The sequence below is a fragment of the Metarhizium brunneum genome, chromosome 2 (genome assembly GCF_013426205.1).
Source record: "Metarhizium brunneum chromosome 2, complete sequence".
Lineage (NCBI taxonomy): Eukaryota > Fungi > Ascomycota > Sordariomycetes > Hypocreales > Clavicipitaceae > Metarhizium > Metarhizium brunneum.
Genome location: NC_089423.1, coordinates 3989266 through 4008333, shown reverse-complemented (window position 1 = coordinate 4008333; position 19068 = coordinate 3989266). Strand labels below are relative to the sequence as shown.

At 52.8% G+C, this 19068-nt stretch overlaps 7 protein-coding genes across 7 annotated transcripts; 3 read left to right on the top strand and 4 right to left on the bottom strand.

The window, feature by feature from the left end:
• Positions 1-1057: 1057 nt before the first annotated feature.
• GPI12 (N-acetylglucosaminyl-phosphatidylinositol de-N-acetylase) lies at positions 1058-2097 on the bottom strand (the record flags this gene model as incomplete). Its single annotated transcript, XM_014692019.1, has 3 exons — positions 1058-1604; positions 1684-1786; positions 1872-2097. The coding sequence occupies 3 exons, from the start codon at positions 2095-2097 to the stop codon at positions 1058-1060; spliced, it is 876 nt and encodes a 291-aa protein (XP_014547505.1).
• Positions 2098-3393: 1296 nt separating this feature from the next.
• Positions 3394-4139, top strand: G6M90_00g041610 (uncharacterized protein; the record flags this gene model as incomplete). The annotated part of the gene is made up of 2 exons (XM_014692018.1): positions 3394-3757; positions 3838-4139. 2 exons carry the CDS (start codon positions 3394-3396, stop codon positions 4137-4139), a joined length of 666 nt encoding a protein of 221 aa, XP_014547504.1.
• Positions 4140-4164: 25 nt separating this feature from the next.
• On the bottom strand, positions 4165-4947 carry G6M90_00g041600 (uncharacterized protein; the record flags this gene model as incomplete). The annotated part of the gene is made up of 1 exon (XM_014692017.1): positions 4165-4947. The coding sequence occupies one exon, from the start codon at positions 4945-4947 to the stop codon at positions 4165-4167; it is 783 nt and encodes a 260-aa protein (XP_014547503.1).
• Positions 4948-6093: 1146 nt separating this feature from the next.
• Positions 6094-9148, bottom strand: NHA1 (Na(+)/H(+) antiporter; the record flags this gene model as incomplete). The annotated part of the gene is made up of 2 exons (XM_014692016.1): positions 6094-6996; positions 7067-9148. The coding sequence occupies 2 exons, from the start codon at positions 9146-9148 to the stop codon at positions 6094-6096; spliced, it is 2985 nt and encodes a 994-aa protein (XP_014547502.1).
• A 3475-nt stretch (positions 9149-12623) lies between these two features.
• On the top strand, positions 12624-13274 carry G6M90_00g041580 (uncharacterized protein; the record flags this gene model as incomplete). Its single annotated transcript, XM_066130285.1, has 2 exons — positions 12624-12902; positions 13017-13274. The coding sequence occupies 2 exons, from the start codon at positions 12624-12626 to the stop codon at positions 13272-13274; spliced, it is 537 nt and encodes a 178-aa protein (XP_065986375.1).
• A 1651-nt stretch (positions 13275-14925) lies between these two features.
• Positions 14926-16511, top strand: PDAT9 (Pisatin demethylase; the record flags this gene model as incomplete). Its single annotated transcript, XM_014692015.1, has 2 exons — positions 14926-16269; positions 16323-16511. 2 exons carry the CDS (start codon positions 14926-14928, stop codon positions 16509-16511), a joined length of 1533 nt encoding a protein of 510 aa, XP_014547501.1.
• A 306-nt stretch (positions 16512-16817) lies between these two features.
• PRY1_0 (Protein PRY1) lies at positions 16818-17429 on the bottom strand (the record flags this gene model as incomplete). Its single annotated transcript, XM_014692014.1, has 1 exon — positions 16818-17429. The coding sequence occupies one exon, from the start codon at positions 17427-17429 to the stop codon at positions 16818-16820; it is 612 nt and encodes a 203-aa protein (XP_014547500.1).
• Positions 17430-19068: the final 1639 nt, after the last annotated feature.

The window sequence follows — 19068 nt, the reverse complement described above, 5'->3', positions numbered from 1 at the left end:
GTTGGGAGACACGTCTGGCCGGTCTTGGCGACGCTGTATGTATGAGGTGCTGCCGGCTGGGGGCCTATCTGTCGCCTGGTCAGGACCTGGCGCGATTCGGGCCTCGCTGCGAAATTCACAACGGGACACATGGCTGGGATGCGTGCATCACCGGGCTCTGGTCACCCCTGGCTGTTGTATCGTGTGTCTGCGCGTCGGCGGCCCTTGGCGCCTGGTTCGTCCCCCGCTGCCGCGTCATGTCTCGCAGCTCAAGCGTGGGCGTCTTGCGCGGGGGGGATTGCGCGCGCCGCGTCTGGATGTACGTGAGGTCGCTGGCGAACATGGTAGCGTTTTGGCGCGGCAAGCGCCGTGGTGTTGTTGCGCGGGGGATTTGTACTTGACGCGTCGAGTCACGTCTTATATAAATTGTTCGCGGGGTGGCATGCAAGCTATAGGCCGTGAATAGCGCCACCTTTTTTTTGTTTTGGAACTGTTGGGACTCGCGGCGACGCTGCACACCCCTTGCTGGCTGGGAACATTGGATTGTTGCATTTTTCATGCGTGGACGGCATATTCTGGACGTGAGCGTGTTGGATTGTATTTCCGGGGAGCGCTGTGTGCGGTCTTGTCTGTGGGTGAGGCGGATACGGGCATGTCTCATGAGTCTGAGAATTCGGACGGCCGGCTTGTCCATTCTGACGCTATTCCTTTTGACCGATTTTGCGGGACTCTGGCAATGAATGAATAGACCTATTGGACAGGAAGCGACATGTAATGCAAGAGGTACTCCGTACTCGGGATGTATAATGTCGGGGTGACCTGGGGACCAGACCGTCGAATCATCCACCACGACACGATGGTAAAACGTGCATTCATTTCATTGCTACATGTTGTATAGTATATAAATCCGACCTGGACAGTCTGATGCGCCGGTGTCGATAAAGATGATGCGACGCCGCGATGGCTCATTTCCCTACCTCCAAACGCCCATAGATATGCATGACTGCTCTGCTCCGTCCAAAGCAACCCGCTCTCTCTTCCCATCCCGTGTGCGTAAATTACCATTGGCCGTCTCCAGTCACCTGCCCTTGATCTTTTCCAGTTTCAAGTCATTAATCAGCATATATCTGCTGAATGCGATATAAAAGTACCTAAACCAAACCATCTGGCTCCTGTGCGCCTGCGTCATGGCGCCCCATGCCGTCGGCAGCCCGCCCTCGCCGACGAGCTGGTTCATAAAGACGAGGCCGCCCGGGTGCGCCTTGTCCTCGTGCCGCACACCAACCGCCCACGAGGCCATGGTCGCAAAGACGTCGAGGAACGCCGAGTACTTTCGCAGAATGTTGACGGAGCGGAGCGTGTAGAGGTCGACCGGGCAGGCCCAGCCAGACTTGCCGCGCATCAGGGCGCCCACGAAGGCGCGGGCGCCGTGGAACAGGGAAATGTGGTTGGGGTGCGACGACACGCCGCTGCCGTCGAAGGTGATGAGCACGTCAATGTTGGCGGTTGGCTTGGCCGAGTCGTCGGCTCGCTGGCGGCCGAGCTGCGGCGCAAAGGCGCTGCACAGCAGAGTCGCGATTCGGGATTCGTCCCATTTCGCAGTCATGGAGTCGGGAAAGTCGGCGCTAGAGCGACAAGACGAGATGTTAGCCGATGGAGGTCATCCCAAGGGTACCATGGGCGTGGTCATGATGGAAAACATACGGGTTGTCCACTACGAAGACATCATCCTCGTCCCTCAAACCCAGGTGCATGCCACTCTTTACGAGTTCCTTCTTTCTAGTCTCTCCAAGGCCGTCCGCGTTGCCTGCAAATACGATTAAAAAAAAAGGAGTTGCGTTAGTGCCTGCTTGCGCCATTGGCTCCCACGAGGGCATGGAGGCTGTTCGTACCTGTGCTCAAACACAGAATCTTGACGTGGTTTCCAGTCTCGGGCCGGGTCAAGGCCAGGATGGTCGGAGCAAAGAACATGGCCTCGTCGTCGGGGTGGGCAATGAGCAAGCAAATGCGCTTGTTCCGCACGGCCGGGAAGCGCGACTGCACGACGCTGACGGTGTACATGTACAAAACAGGAATCACCACCACCAGGGTCGCCAGAAGACCGAGGGTACGGTCCATCCCGGCGGCAGAGGGTTGGTGGTGATTTGTTGAGGGGGTCCGGACGGGCTGCGTTCAGAGAGGGTCGAGGCTCATGTATCGATCGACTGTGGAAGACGACGAGACGGTTGAGCGGTTGAAACTTGACAGCGCGGAAGCGCGGAGGGGCGCAAAGGCTGCCGCCACGTTTGCGACGTGCAGGGAAAGGAGCTTCAATCTTGGGAGCTTGGGAGCTTGGGAGCTTGGGAGCTTGCTTGTCTTGCCTGTCTTGCTTCAATGGCACTCGAGAATGCCGTCGATGTCGAGGAGCCGAGTACGGCCACAACAACAACAAGGGAGCACGCGATAGAATGAGAGTGGGCAGACGTACTCCGTACAATGTAAAATGCCACCTTGCGACTTTGGTCAACTTGGCCATTCCGGACCCTGTCCTCTTTTTTCTCTCGTGAGTCCAGGCGGCTGCTCAGCCCCTGGCTGGTTGAGCAAGGTCCGGTCCAAGGTCCAGCTCCAACAGCCGTCAAATTGGACCAGACCAGACATTGATCAATCATCAATTGATTCTGCGTGCTAGCCGCTTTCTGATTAGGAGCTTGTCCGGGGAATTCTTATTAGGGGACCAACAACCGCCAGGGGACCAATGGATCGCCGTGGCCAAGCCAAAGACATTGTACAAAGTACGGAGAGAGTACTTGGAGAAAGGGGAAAGGAAAGGCTGATAGCCACGTACTTACATCTAAGTACAATACATGCAGAATACACACAGTCAGTCATGGTACAAAGGATCAAAAAGCTCCATCAGGTCCATCAGGTACGGAGTACATAAAGCACCAATTGCTTGCATGAACCAACGTGGGTATTTCTATCGCTGTCTTCTCCGTACTAAGTACTCAAGTACTGCTCTTCCCCCTGGCTGGCACATTCGGGCTGGTGCAGCGTAATACGTACCACCGTTGGCATGTACATGTCCCCCTTCAATGGTCAAGTATTGACTTGACTGTGGTCGTTTCTCGAGGTCGTTTGTCCGATGGTGCGGTCTGGCGCTGCTGATTGGCGGTGCCATCTGTCCAGTCCGCCGATGTCAGTGCCGCCAATCTCCCAGGCACCACAAGTTCAATCTTGACTTGAGTCTAGCTCAGCATCGTGCAACTACAACGTCACGAGACACAACTTCAATTACTCCAAAGTCCCTCCCACAGTGCGCGCTTCCACTCTCGACTAGCCAATTGTGCCAACCATCCATCCCTTGTCCGGATCAACAACTGTCGACCGATTGGGTTCTGCTGCGCCTGGGAACAGACATCATCATCACGATTCACCATGGTCAAAACACGCAAGGAGCGAGCTGGCAATGCCCACGTCAAGCTCCGCCAGCCTGATCGGTCTGGGCCAACAGAAAAGACTCTACTCGACTTTGCCCACGAGCAGAATTTATTTCAGCAGGTCCAGCAGCGGGAGAAGGAGATGGCAAAGGAGAGGAGAAAGCAAAGCATCGCAGACGGTGATGATGACGACGGCGAAGTTCCTACCTTGTCTCCCGGTGCAGAGCGAGCCCTCGAAGCTGCTTTATGGACCGCTACCATTGCTATGCTTCACTTCACCTTTGACGTGCTGGTGCAGCATCAGTATGGGCAGGAGATTAGCTGGGCGCATGTCTGCACAAGAACAGGCCGTGCCTGGCTAGGTACGATTTGCCCTCAATTTCCTCATGAAGCACCTGCATCGATTTTGACAGGATTAACTAACCTTTTTTTTGTTGCCCAGTTTTTCTATTTTTATTTTATTTCCTCCACCCATTCGAATCCGATGCTGTCTTGTTGCCAGGGCTGCCGAGCCGATATCAGCGGCCGCTAAGACAATCAATCTTCTTCATAATGGGCGTTGCGTCAGGATGCTATCTCATTTATATTTCCAACACCTATGGGTATTTGGCTACAATGAAGCAAGCACCGCCGCTGGGATGTTTGTGGCTCTGGGCTGTTGTGGAATTGGACCTCGTCTGGGGCTGCCTCAGTCTGCTGCTTGCTGCAGTCTTCCTCAAGCAAGGAGGCTACGAAATTAAATAGAGAACGCCAGACCGGAAGAGATGATTTAGGCTGACATTTGCCAATTTTCGTCATCTAGTGCTACTACAGATACACGGCGGTTTCCTGCGTACGGATTCGTGGTCAGATTTTCAGGGCTATCCAACCGGACTGCATCCCGACCATGGACGAGAAGTTGTTGCACTAGGGTTTCCAGACGGTTGTACTCGCCCTTGCGACTTTCGACTACTCCATCCATCTTTCTTGAATTCTCATCTGCCTTGAATTCTCCCCACTTCGTCCTCGCCTCCAGGTCACTCAGACGAGACGAAATCATGCTCATCTGAAGAAACTGCACCCTTGCAGTCAATGCCTCCCGCTGCCGCACGAGCTCCAGCGCCTTGGTCCGCACCGACATCCAGGCCATGCCGACAGAGGGGGTGCTTCGCTGCCAGCTCGGCACCAGTGTCCACCGATCATCTCGATTGCCTGGTCCTCGCGGTGTGCTGGCCTTGGACTCGACTTCTGTCACAAGGTCCAATAGCCGTTGCTCTAGGTTAATCAGATCCTCCATGACAAAGCTGTACATCTGATATTCCCTTTGGCGGCTATGAGCACCACCGTCATGTGCGTACTGGACCCCCAATGTTCTCAAAAGGTCGCTGAGCCACGTAGACTCAGTTTTGTACCACGACAGCGAGGTCTTGACTCGGAAGTATTCTTCATCGCTGTTGCGGAGATAGTTGAGACGCGCGTATATTGCTGCTGCAATGGCAACGACAAAGGTCAAAATGCCGACAATGTTGGATGTAGTTGAGAGCGGCGAGTCTTGCTGGGCATTGGAGTCCATTCCGGCTGAGACCAGGCGGGACCAAAACGATTTGCCATGTGCAATGATGATGGCCAGGACGAATCTCACTGTAAGCTCGTGGCAATGAAACAAAATGGCCGTGGGGCTAGTACGGTCAATAGCTGCGTTTTAACTCATGGCGTATGAAGGGGCATTCGGTGTCCCCTGAGATGCATGCACAAAAAGTCCATCTCGGCAAGGATCGTGCAGCGGCCAGAGGAGGTAGGCTCTCAGCTCTTGCTCATCACGTGACTTGATGTTGTTCAGAAGTACATACACATCTCGGCTCCGGGTTGGTACAACGTAGATGCGTTTTGTGTCGTGTCATGAATATATGAGATTGTGGAACTCATGGACTGGGCCTGTCCTGCTGGGGTGTTTGGCATGTTGCGCGAGACGTGAGGCACATGAACACAAAGCTGTGCCAAGGCAACAAAACAACTGGACCCGTTTACCGAGATATTGAGAAAGCAAGCCCATGTGAAAGACGGCAAGGGCCTCCTCGTGTTGTTGTGCTCGATGATTTGATGAGAAGACTTGGCCAAATTGCGAAATTTTTTAAGAATGGTCTTGTTGAATTCAAGAGGGGGAGGGACATTGGCGACTGCTTGTACTCGTTGCCAACATTGAATACATGGGATGTAGCTGCCAGCTGTGATACCACTATTACTACTTAAGTAGTATTGAGTTATGTAGCAGACGGTGAAGAGCTGGGTCTTGGAAAACCGCCCTCAGTTGCCAACGACTGCAGGGATACTTGAGGCTATATAGCCTCTTTGGGGTCTGGTGATGGAACAGAGGTTCGCAGACTTAGGGGTACTACAAAGAATCAATCGACGGTACGTACCTAGGTACGCAGCAAGTCACTGGCTCAAGTCATTCAGCGATTGAAGCAAGTGCATTGTACTACAGGATGATGGCTCAATTTGACCTCGCGCGTAAATATACATTTACTGATATAATTATAAATGCCTCGTATAAATTCGCTATGCAACGCGTATGCATCCACCATGTATGCCTAACCATCCTCATAATCTCACACTTCTACCGCCGCATGGTGCAACCTGACCGTATACCAAGGACGGCGAAAATATTCTTGTGAAATGAAAACATGGAAACAAATCTATACCCTCTTCGCAACACGACTCACGTAGCCTTTCTCTGGGGCTCTGCAAATCGAATGCCTTTCCTCGCGGGGGGGACTCTCTCCGTTCCTTCGTCCTCAGAGTCGCTGTCTTCCTCAGCCGCGGGGCCACCCATTCCCAAGGCCGCCTGGCGTCGGCGTCTTTCTGCAGGTGTTTCGCCAGTATCGTCATTTCCCTTGTCGTCGTCTTCAGCCTGACGGGTAAGGACTGCCAGCCGGCGTCTGCGCTCAACACTGGTCTCGCCTTGTTCCTCGGATGGATGGTCGCGTCGACCGCGAGGAGGCTCGGTGACTTGGGGTTGCTTTCGAGTCGGTGACATGGATACGGAACGTTTTTCTGCAGCACGGCTGCTTTCCCCGTTGCTGCTGCCACTGCCACTGCCACTGCCACTCTCGCTGTCATGTTCCCGAATTACTGGAACCGGACGCTGTGACTGAGTAATCTTGGGTTCCACAGGCGCGTCTTGTCTGGCAATGGACTTGAGGGCATTCGAGGCGGTAGATTGGTCGATAACTTCGTTGCGAGTACCGGCGTCTAGCTTCTGGACTTCTCTGATAAAGTCCTCCTTGGTCATGCGCCTACCAACACCGCCAATGGTGAATCTGATTTTCTTATCGTCGTCGTCATCCTGCTGTTGTTGGGCGACGCTTTTGCGCCTAACCCCGTCACCACGTTGACCAAAGCCAGCCCAGCCAGGTTTGAATTGCGCCTTGTTTGATGATTCGACGCCTGCCTGGCCTTCTTCCGCTGCAGCGGCAGTATTTTTTTCGCTTGGACGGGCGCGAGCACCGAGGCCAAGATACTTGAGGCTTGCACCAATCAGATCGCTCTCCTGCCCGTCAGGCTTGGACGAAGGCAGCTCGTAGGTCTTGACGACCTCGCCGTCTTCATCCTCGACAATAATCTAAAGCAAAAGGGTCAGTGGCCGCCACCAAACACACACACAAAGCATGGAATTGGCGCAGGGAACTTACGGTGTTGCCAAATTGGTAGGCACGGGCTGGCTCATGTCGACGATCGCTCTTGCCTTTGTCCTTGCGCTTCTCCAGTTCCGACGTGTAATATTCGCTCATCTTACGACGCCAACCTCCATGTCGCCAGCTAGACGATGCTTCACCCTCTGGTTTGGAACTGGCAGGTTGGTCTTCTTTCTTCGTCTTCGAATTTCGCTCCTGTTCCCCTTGCGGAGTAGGCTGCATGTCGATCACGTCGCCATCTTCGTTCTCAAACACAAGATGGCTGCCTTCATCATAAACATTAATTTGAGGTGAGTGATCACGAGGAGATTCACCGTGCTCATCCGTTTCACCCTGCTTCTCAGTACGTTGCTCGTCGGAGAACATGGTAGAGTCAGTAGTCTCCCGCGTTGGCGACGATGGCTCCTTCTCTGATGCCTCGGTTTGCGAAGGTCTGTTAGGGAAGATGGCTGACTGGCTGATCGGTCCTCCAGGCCCAATTCCATCATCCCACTTTTTGTGTTTTCGTTTCCTGGATACAAGTGAGGAGGCACGACTGCCTGATCGACTATGTCCCTCCTCGTCTCTCTGCCGGCGCAAGAATCCCGTTGGTGGAGCAAGTGTGCCAGGTGGAAACTCTGGATCTTTGAGATCATCAAGCGAGGTCTCTGACATGGTCTTGGCCATGGACCTAGACTGCGATGATATTCTGGGCAACCTGTTCATCCACGAAGGGCCATCATCTGGAGCCGCAGTGTATGACATGGTCAGCGTCAAGGTGTTGATCCGCTTTCCTAGAGTGAAGACGGCTATTGACGACCCATGGATGAGAATGGACGAGATGACGAGAAACGTCACAATAGGCCATACAAGGTAGATAAGAGCAAAATGAGGTGCACTTGGTGGAGGCAATTCTCCCAAAGGCACTGGCTCATCATGCTCCAATTCCGCTCGTGCAAGAATGGCGACAAAGATCGCGCCGACGCCTATGGGGCCAAAATGTCCTGCAAAGAGCGCCTCTCTCCAATTCTTAACATCGGGTATGAATGGTTTGAGTGCCATCATGATGGGAATGCGGCGGAAAAGAAGAACAAATATGGCAATAACGACGAGACGCCACGCTGCCATACCGAATGCACCGTCGTTGTACTGTTCCCAGGGAATAATGGTGCCGAAATAAACAAAGTAAGTCAAGTTGAGCAGCAAGTCAATAACGTTGGACACATGTGACTCCTCCGTCTTTTCCCCAAACCATCCGTCGTTGGAAAAGCCGACACCGGCTGCAAAGCCAACCAAGAGATCGTCCACGCCGAGAATACTGCCCGAGCCAGCGCAGAACAGGGCTACGACAAAGTAGAAGACAAGAAAGCTTTCGCGGTCGATCAAATCGTGGGACTCGGCATACTTGATGCCGTGACGAGCAATGTAGCCAATAAGGAAGCCATAGACAGCGCCAAAGATGCACTCGTACAAAACGACATAGACGACAAAGTGAAAACTGACTTCTCCGGCATTTCTGTTGTATTGGATGAGAAAGAGAGACAGGTAGATGAAGGGGAACGCCATGCCATCATTGCACCCGGACTCGGCAGAGAGAAGATCTCGCAAATGCTTCGGGACCCGTTTCGCAAACTTGCCTTTACCAACAACGGATGAGGCCAGAACAGGGTCAGTAGCAGTTACGCATGCTGCAACAACGAGAGAGTCAAGCCAGTTCAGACCCGGCATCATCCACCATACAAATAAGCTGGTAAGAAGCCATCCTACGGTCATGACCGGGACTAGAAGGAAAATGACGGATTTCCAGTGCTTCTCCATGTAAAATTTTGGAAGTTCAACACCGACGGCGAAACACTGAACGACGAGGACAATACGAGAGAATTCAACGGTGACAATATCGGTATTGCCCCAAGAATTGGGGTCAATAAGATTGGCAACGTGAGGTCCAAAGATGACACCGCATAATGTAGCAACGGTAGCTTCACCAATATACATGCGCTCTTTGATGAAGGAAGAGCAGAGCATGAACAGCGATGTAAAGCCACCAAGAATGATATACACCAAGTGCGGCTTGGTGATATCAAGTTGCTCCCAAGCCATCCTGGTGGTGGTTTGCGCGACCAAGGACGGGCTGAATGGGTGGTGTATTTGTCGGGATTCGGAAGAGTTCTTTTCGGCCGCAAATTCCTGAACCTAGGAGACCTAGTCACGTCCAAGGTCCTGGCGTGAAGCGCAAGGAAGGTTGCTGCTGCTTTCCCGGCAGAGTCGGCCGTGAGGTAGTGCTGACTCGGCGCCGGCCAATCGATCTCGAGCCGGAGAGGACGGCGGTAGGATACATGCAGAGGGACTCTTCTGTCGAAATGGGAAACAGGAAAACGGCGTTCACTCTGCCCAACAAATGAATCGGCGCAGACTCTAATTGGTCTTGGCAAGCGATGTCGTCCTTCGGTTTAAGACGACAAGAATGATATCGCAACAAACGAGTTGGCACGGACGGGTATCGCGGAGTCGAGACAGATGCAGCAGATGCTTGATTCGACGTTCAGAGGCAAAAATGTGTCGTCACTCCTGCAGGCGAGATGGGCGAGGCCAGGGGACGGGACCGCCGATGGACCACAGAAAGCTCAGAAACAAAAACAAAGTCGACAAACCAGCGGGGCGGGTCTCAGCCCGGAGAATCGGAATGGGTCTCAATGGTCTCCCGGTCGCAAGTGCTGTCTGAGTGGTGCGGCTCTTTGCGAAGTGACGCAAGGGCAACCACGGCTTCAGGCGTCCTGATCCGTCGGTGGTGAATGGGAAGGGAAAGTTGGGACTGAAAGAGACCAGGATATGGAGAAGGACGACGAGAGAAAAAAAAAAACAATCTGCTGGCGATTACGAATTATTATGCATGCACGCACTTTGACGTTTAGAAGGTTGGTGCTTGCAAGAAAATGGTCCAGCCAAGACTTTTGGATCCATCAGATCCGGGATGAAAATTGGACGGCACGAATCAGAGTGGACAGATAAAAGAGTTTGGAGGCTGGCCAACGCCAGAAACTAATATGGTGCCGGTTGGTGCAGACCATGGATGGGCCGTGACTCTGTGAGAGGCAACGAGATGCGTGGAGCAACAATTGGGGGGACCACCGAGTGGAGACACATGGCGAAGGCGTGCCGTGGCAGCGTGGATGGTGCTCTCGTCGATGTATTACGGCGCGAGTAGGGCAAGCCAGACGCCCAAGGACAGAGTTGATTTGCAAGTCGAGGCCGAAGTGTCACTTTCAGACCGGTTCGACCTCGCAAGGTATCACAACTCGGCATCCCGGCACGGAACGGACGGTACAGCACGCTCTGTCGTTTCTCCATCTTGAATGGCTACAATGCCAAATACGAACAACTACCGGCGTGTCCTTGCAGCCGACCGCCGGAGATGTCGTTTCAGCTCTTGAATGCCACCTTGAACTGTTCCTTGCGCGCTCTGTCGTGGCGTCACCACACCGGCGCCGCGGCTGATGCTGGAGTCCTGGACTTTGGCCGGTCAGCCTCTCAGCCAACCGGCGCCTGTCCTTGATCTGGGAACCCACGACGATTTATGCTTAACTTTACTTTTGGATAGCTGTGGCATCCCTGGAGGCCTAATAACAAAACCCCCAACGTGCCCGACGACCATTGTCGCCCGCCCTCTTGAAACTGAGTCTCCGAGTATTCCCGCCAAATTGCAGCTCGATCCCGCTCCCCCACGATGAACAAGTCGGTGATGAGCATTGTCGTAAATCCCCCACTCGTGGCACTCGCATTTGCCTGTAGACTGTCCATTCAAGGCGGAAGCTGCAAGCCGAAAGGAGAAAATCGCCCCCCCGGTGAGCGGTGATTTGTGCCCACAGTCCCCCGCCTGCTGCGAGATTGGACACGAGCAGGTAACCAACCCAGGCCCGTCTCTGTACGACAGATGGAGTCTTCGAGCCGTCTTCCACGTGCCGAACGCGAGCCATAATAGAGTGCAACGCTGTCTCCAGCCCACGTGAGTCAAGACAGACCTGTACTATATCCGATTCAGCAAACGATACCAGAGAATGGATCAAGGTGCCTCAACTTCAAGGAGCTCCAAGGGGCCTCCCTGCTTCTTGTTGTGAAAGCTCCCGCCCAGGACTTCAGCAGAGCAAATGCTACCTATTTTGACAAGACTCCTCTCAGGCATGCCGAGGAAAATGCATGCCACCCGGCGTCACTCCACAATCGACAGCCTCTTATGTTCCCCCACGCAGAGCTGCCAAGATGTAGAGAGACGAAAAGGGACCAACTGTTGTCTGCCAAACATCCAAACCTATCAAGCATCTGACCAGCCCGCCCGTTTCCCCAGAACGAAGCAGCAGAGTCAGACATCGCCCAATGGTAATCGTCCGGCTTACATGTCGCGCGGTTGGGCGTCGGGAAACGGCATCTCAAGACACCAGGACGAACGCGCGACTCTCGCATGGGACGCGTGCCGTAGACGGCTCCCTTCTAATTCGGGACAAACCGCTCCTTCTTCTTTGTTTCGGTCACTCGGTGATCCCTGCATGTTGTGTGGCGGTGAAGATGCCCCCGGCATGTTATACATGGCTGTGGCTTGAAACACAATGAACCTGAGCGAATCCACAATGCTTTATTTGCTAGGATACAATGAAGCTATGTATGTATAAGCATCGATAATTTGAGAAGCTGAGAGTCTTGGGCACCGATGTGGTTGAAGACCAAATATGTCTGCTAGCGTTACTTTGCCAGAATCACGGCGGTGATGACGCGAGTTGCGCGTGGCCTCTCCGTTCGCAAAGCAATGTTGTGGGCGCAACTGATTGTGCAGCATCAAATTGATGCCATCTACTCGCCTGCTTTTTCTCATCTTGAAAGTACGTATTCTTAAAGTATCCACATTGGCACGGAGAAATGCATCAGCTTACAGTGTCCCCGCGCCTGATTTAGAACAACATGTCCGTTTTTAAAACAATTCTCGCCATGTCGGCGAGGCTCTGGACCAGAGGCGAATACGTCCGTCGGCCGCGTTTTGACTGACATTAATTACTCCAAGATTACATAACCTCAATTGATACTATCCTACCCTGTAAAGGCCAAGGCCACAAATGCTTCATCGGGGTCTTCCTAGTCTGCGTAGATCTCATACACGTAACAATTCATCAATCTTATACATTGTTTCTACCCTCGCATACGCAACTCCAACCATCCAGGTAATCCGGGTATAAATTCGTCTATTAATCTCCCCATTGGTGTATCCAGCGCCGTGCACATTATAGTATGGCTCTCTTTCCAATGGACACCCTCGATACTCCACAGCTTTCATCCGCAACTTCATCAACTCACATTCACGTACATTGCTAGGGCAAAGGAGAGTATCGCAAGCATCTTTGAGAGAAAATCGATGGACTTTTGCGACGCGGTTCCCGGTACAAAGTCAAAAGGGCTCCCACCTCCTCCAGGTGGCTGTGTACGTCGAGGGGGACGTTCGTCGGCTGATGAAGACGTAGCAGTACTCGTCGTAGTCACTTGTACTCCTGTGCTGTCCACCGGTATCCCTGATGTCGTGGCTATTGGCCCTATGGCAGGGGTTGGTGTTGACACATCGCCATCATCTTCGCTCGTTGAGGGCGTAGTTGAGGACGCAGTCGAGGTCGTAGTTGGCGTCATAGTCGATGTCATAGTCGGGCTCGGTGTAGGTGTAGCAGACGTGGTTGACGATGGCTTTGGCTTGGTAGTGGGTCTAGGCGAAGTTGGCGATGGCGTATCGAACGGTATTCTGGAAAAGGTCCCCGGCCGTGGAAAGCTAATTGAGGAACTGGCTCGCACTGCTGTGGGTGACTGCCTGTTCCCGCAAATCGTAATTACGAGCCTTCCCTGTTGTGCCTGGTCTAACAATGAGTTTGACCCAGTCCGGGCCAAAGCGCATGAGTCCTGAATTTTCGTCTCTACTGCCAGAATTTCGTCTATGCAGGTGGACGAGCACATTTTGCCTTCGCCAAAGTCTTCCATGGAGCACTCTCGCAGTGGTGTGTTGTATGCGAAGGCGCATTCCAAGGGTAATGACATGGTGGATATTGACTCGAAATTTTCCAGCGTTAAGAGTGAGCCCGATGCCTCCATGGCCAACAGCAGCACCATGCACAAGGAATTCGCTAGTTTAAACAGACTCCTTGCCATTACCGGCAACTGCACAGGCGTGAGGCCGTACCGGTTGATGTTATTTGGTTGAAGTTGCCAACTCCAGATGCAATCCGTCACAAGAATGATGTGGAGTCGAAGGGTAAATATGACTGGCAAATAACTAGTTGTTTCCAGAAAAGAAGAAAAAAAGAGCTTATGGGTCCTAGAACAGTCCGTAGACTAGAAAGTCGAAAGGTCGCTCTTGAAACACCTTGTGTCAGAGATGGAGGGAATATGATGAAGTGATGTATTCGGAACACCAGGCGCCGATCTTGGGCCAGCGGGATCTACAGTCCCACAGGTTTTGGTCCTGCGTCAGGTCCCAAGTCACCTCTTTTTTCTGGGTGAGCGAGCATGCTTTAGCTGTTGATGTTTCCAAATAATGGAATATGAAAATCATACGCACCAGTAACGCCGCGCTTGTCGTCTGAAGCGCCAAGCCGGGAATATGGGGAGCGAGACAAAAGTAAAGACGACGTGTAAGTTTCGGCTCTTATAGCTCCCGTTATGTGTCCTCTACCAAGCGGATTGCAGAAAAGGCGTTTGCCAAAGGCTCACTCAAGTATGCGGTCCGTGACGTCGTGATGGTTCTCGGTTATCCAGTTTCGGGATCTCGGATGGCAACAGTTGGAAACAGTATAAAGTCCCCCTTGTTATGAAGAGCAAGTGTGAGAGGAGGAGAGAAGATAAAATGAAATAAAACATGTGTAGGATGAAGACAAGAAAGGTGGCAGCAGCTGGGAAAGGATGGCCCTTTCCTTTGCCACGCTATCGGGAGGGGGAGTCTCACTCATTTTTTGCGCAACAGGGGATAGGAACGAAACGATAACGACACGATGAGAGACGAATCTGTTTCCATCTCGATTCTAGCTCAATCAGCCACGCTGCTGCGGTAGGACAATGGAGACAATAGCCAGTACATGTGGTGGTGGTGAAGACGGAACGAAACGAGATGTGTTTGAGGGCCGAGGCAGGATCCGTGAGCAACACACGCTATTGGTGGGAGCGGGCGAACACAGTGTCGATGGCGAAATCCACACGGGCACCAGGAACACCATCCGCAGAGGAGCAACTTCACCCTGAGGGGGGCATCGCGGACAAGCAGCAAGATGGCGCTCATTCGTCTGGCAGCCGGAGAGAAAACGGCCAGCGCTGGTTCCCTTGTCGCGTCGGGTGCTTGCTTTTTTTTTTTCTCGGGCAGACATGCGAGATGACGTGCGTGCGAACAGACAGCATGAATGGGGCGCGTGTGAGAGATTTCGAACAACTTTAGCCGACCTGGAACTCCCCCACGGAATCACGGACGCTTCCTTTCACGCCATGGGCACGCTCAACTTCGGAAATCGCCCCTCCCTTTGGACGTCATAATGCGGGGATACTTGCGCTGATGGCATGGCCATGGACTGGTGGCCAATGTTCGCCGTTCGCCGTTCGCTGTTCGGTATCTCGGGTCCGGCAGTGAGCTGCGGCAATCACTCACTGCTTTATCCACTGCGGATGCGGAATCTGGGGTCAACTCCTTCTGTGGCCAGGTCTCAGCCGAGGATTGCCGTGATCCGAATGATATCAAATACCTAGGCGCCCGAATCGTTGGCCATGCCAAAGTCAGGACCAAAAAGTTACGGCCTTGGTGGCAAGAACCTCAGGGCAGCAATATACCTTCCCAGGTACTCCTCCGTACGTGTTTGGGATAAGCCACAATGTACTTGCTCTTGATCTTGGGCGGTGCCCTGGTCGCCTTTGCTCTTGCATGGCTGTCTTCAGCCGTCATCACCGCCGTCTTCTCCCCACTGCGATATCTCCCTGGACCCTTCTGGGCAAGGTTTACGCGCCTTTGGTATGTTAAGCGCGTTTACGAGGGACACTTTGAACATGACAATATTCAATTGCATCGTCGGTACGGCCGGGTTGTGCGCATTGCCCCCAACATGTACAGCATCGACGCACCGGAAGCCGTGGGCACCGTCTACGGCATCGCATCCAAGATGCCAAAGTCGGACTGGTATGAGGGTTGGAAACACCCATCGCCCGACCGTTGGACCTTGTTTCCGGATCGAGACATTCAGAGACACGCAGAAACCAGAAGGCGATTCCAGGGCCTCTACAGCATGTCGAGCCTGGTGAGCTATGAGGGTTACGTCAACGAGTGTACCGATATTCTGCAGCGACGACTCTCCGAGTTTGCTAGACACGGTTCCATCATTGACATGACACACTGGTTCCAGTGTTACGCATTTGATGTCATTGGTAACATCACTTACTCCAAAAGATTCGGCTTCCTCGGCCGTGGCGACGACGTTGATGGCATCATGAGAGCCCTGCATGGATCCATGATATACAGCACCTTGGTAGGCATCCTCCCGGCGTTGCACAAGTACCTATACCACGCCATGAACAAACTAAATGTCGGCGGAGCTGTCGGGAGAACATACCTCATGAAGTTTGTGAGCGAAAGAATCCAACAGAGAAGGTCGGAAAGAGGTCAATATGCAGACAAATCCGTCTCCTTGGATGAGAATGCTCCTCAGGATTTTCTCGAGAAACTCATGGTTCAAAATGAGGACAATCCGCAAAAGGTTACGTCATATCACCTTTTCATGATGGGGCTCTCCAACATTATTGCCGGCGCCGACACCACGGCAATCAGCCTTTCGGCAGTTTTATACCACTTGATTCGAAATCCAGACTCTTTGCAGAAGCTAAGAGACGAGGTCCAGCAGCGCTTCTCGGAGGGTCTCTTTGATGGCACGCACTTGACATTCAAGCAGAGCCAAGAAATGCCGTATCTGCAGGCTGTCATCAAAGAAGCTCTTCGACTGCACGCTGCGACTGGCCTACCGCTCTGGCGGGTAGTCACGGACGGCGGCCTGGAGCTTGACGGGCATTTCTTCCCTCCGGGCTCGGTTATTGGTCTCAACACTTGGGTCGCGCACTACAATGAGGACGTCTTTGGCCCTGACGCGAGGCAATTTCGGCCAGAACGATGGATCGAGACTGATGATAATGGACCTGATATAAAGGCCATGAACGCATATTACTTACCGGTGAGTAACAATCATGTGGCCATCGGCCTTGGCAGTCTGCTAATCGTTTGTAGTTTGGTCTTGGGTCGCGCACATGCTTGGGGAGACACATTTCCTTCTTGGAAATGTCCAAGCTGATTCCTCTGCTCGTGAGAAACTTTGACTTTGAGCTGGTTGGTAGGCGAGCTGCTTGGAAAACCGAGAATTACTGGTTTGTCAAGCCGACAGACTTCTTCGTTAGGGTTGTAGATCGTAAATCTTGAATAAGATTTTCACGTTCACGGAGCCCGAGATGGCATGGAGACTGGCAACAGTGACCAAATACATGATACACTCCATCTAGTAGTAGTTGTGTCTAGGTTCCCGAGCGTAGAGCTTGTCCCCGAACGAAATGAGCACAGCGTTACATGAGGCCATTCCAATAACATACAACTATGGCTTACACTATCTACACAAAAAAACCGCAATGCTTCCATTCGTCATTATCTCATGAAATAAATAAAAAAAAGGCAGATAAAACACACCAGCACTGGGGCCATGGCCATGGAGAGAACAAAAAAAAGGCACTTTTACGCCGCGACCAATATCACAGCGCATATGCCCAGAGCCACAACAGACACGATACTCGGCCTCAACAGGGCCGCGGCGGATATCTCCCGACCGACCTCGTCTCCAAACTGGCCGATGACATTCCCCCTCGGCCAGTACTCGCACATGAGATACCACCCGGACTCGCCGCACAGCCGCCTGCCGCAGCCGACGGCAGTGGTGCTCTTCCACACCAGCTGCGTGAAGTGGCCCGTCTCGTGCGCGAACCCGGGGTCCCCAAAGTCGAAGCGGTCCCTCTCGTCGCCCCAGGCCTCGACGCTCGCCGTGGCGTTGGGATACCCCTCGGCCAGGTTCTCGCCGTAGGGGCCGCCCGAGTGCTCGAACCGGCAGCCGCTCCGCGCGAGGTGGTCGGCGGCAAAGGACGCGAGGGTCTCGTTCCACGAGACGGCGGTGGCGTTGTGCTCCCCGCGGTAGAAGTTGGTGCTGTTGAGGATGGCCGACGTGAACGTGTCGGCCGTCTTCCACTGCGGTTCGTCGGACGGGATGGCTGGGGGAGCGGTGATTGTCACGACGGCCGAGAGGCACAGCCGCGGGAGGAGCGATGGAGCGACGAGTGCGAGTGACGGCTTCATGGCGAGTCTGCGAATAGAATTCAGGCGTTGTTGCGGTGCTGGTAGGAATCATGCAAGCAGCGAGGTTGCTGCATTACAAGACAAGCAAGCACCGTCTGGACAGGAGGAGAAAAGACCGCAGACTATGGAACGAATCGAGGAGGGCCTGTTACTGATCTTCTGGACGGTCAGGTTGATGCGGTTGGTTTTAAGGAAATATTCCCTTGCTCTAGGGGAATGAGAGGTTTTGTGTAGTCGTGACGTAGGCACGTCGCCTCTCCGCGTGGGACAAGGGACTTCATTGATGCGAGCAGAAGCCGGGATTCCACACGACGCAGCGAGTTTGAAATGCCGCCGTTGCCAATTCGAGGGGGCATTGACTGGGTCTGACGCTTTTCTTCTCTGACACGGGGAGAAATAGACTCGTGTGAATATTGAACAATGAGGAGTTGCAACTTGCATGAGGTGGAACACGGCCGGGGTGGCTGGCGCTTAGCAAAACGCATGGATGGCTGCACAGTTGCCGCGAATGGAGTATTGTTGTGCGCATCTAACGTTATTTTTATTATTCAGTACTTGCTGTTTCTTTGAGTTCTGTGCATGACGGAAAAGTGCATCTTGGGTCTACTTGACTGACGCTGGATGGCACAAAGGAGGGTCAACCCTCCAGGCATGCGCGCACATTGTGCATAGGGATCATGAAAGGCGCGGATAAGAAGGACAAAAAGATGACAAAGGTTTTGAAAGGGAGAAACAGGCAAGGAATCCATCAAGAGAAAATACAAGAGTACAGAAAAGGATAATAGGGGGCAGGTTAAAGACGAATATAACCGTGACTTGAGCAGATGCGCCAGACTCGCCCAGTAACAATATACCACCTTTATACATTTTCACACTGTATTTAAATAGAGCTCAAATGACATGTATTTCAGGATAACTTAGTTGACAACGGGTAATATAATTCTACCAACGCTCTGCAAGTAAAGGCACTTGGACACCAACAAGCTCATGGAAAAGGGCTCGACTCGCTCCATGCCTGGTCGGAATTCGTTTGGAATCAATCTCTTGAGGCAACTTGTATAGTATCCCAAGGTTTTTCTGGTAGAAATCCAAGCGTGTTCATCATTACTTGGCGTGAGCAGAATAGTTGCGTCCAACTCCCACGCTTCGACACCTTTCAACCCGCGAAACACTTCACATGTGATCCCACCAAGAATCAAGGAGTTGTTTGTTATAAGATAAGATCGTCCCCAGCTCACACCAGCGTGACATTCTTCAGTAATTCGACTAGGGTAGCTATAACAACAGCCCAGAATGCTGCTCACACACCGCAGAAGGTATTCCACCATCCGAAAGTGTCATACTAATTCATGTCACTTATCACTTTTGGTCAGTCTGGTCAAAGCGAACTAGTAAGGATTGCTTTTAAGAACTGCAATCTCCAGCCGACAACTTGTCACATACCCCACGAGTTAGGTTTCGAAAAGCGTCCTTTGCTCGAATTGGCATTTCTCATCCCATGAGCCCTCGCTGCTGGACAGTTGTCGTCCCCCAAGGGTACAGGTCCAGAAAACGGTTACAACAGGGAGCCCCCTACGACGATGCGCATGACCTGGTGTTGGTTTGCGCCCAAATATATCCCGTTTCATACAATCATGAT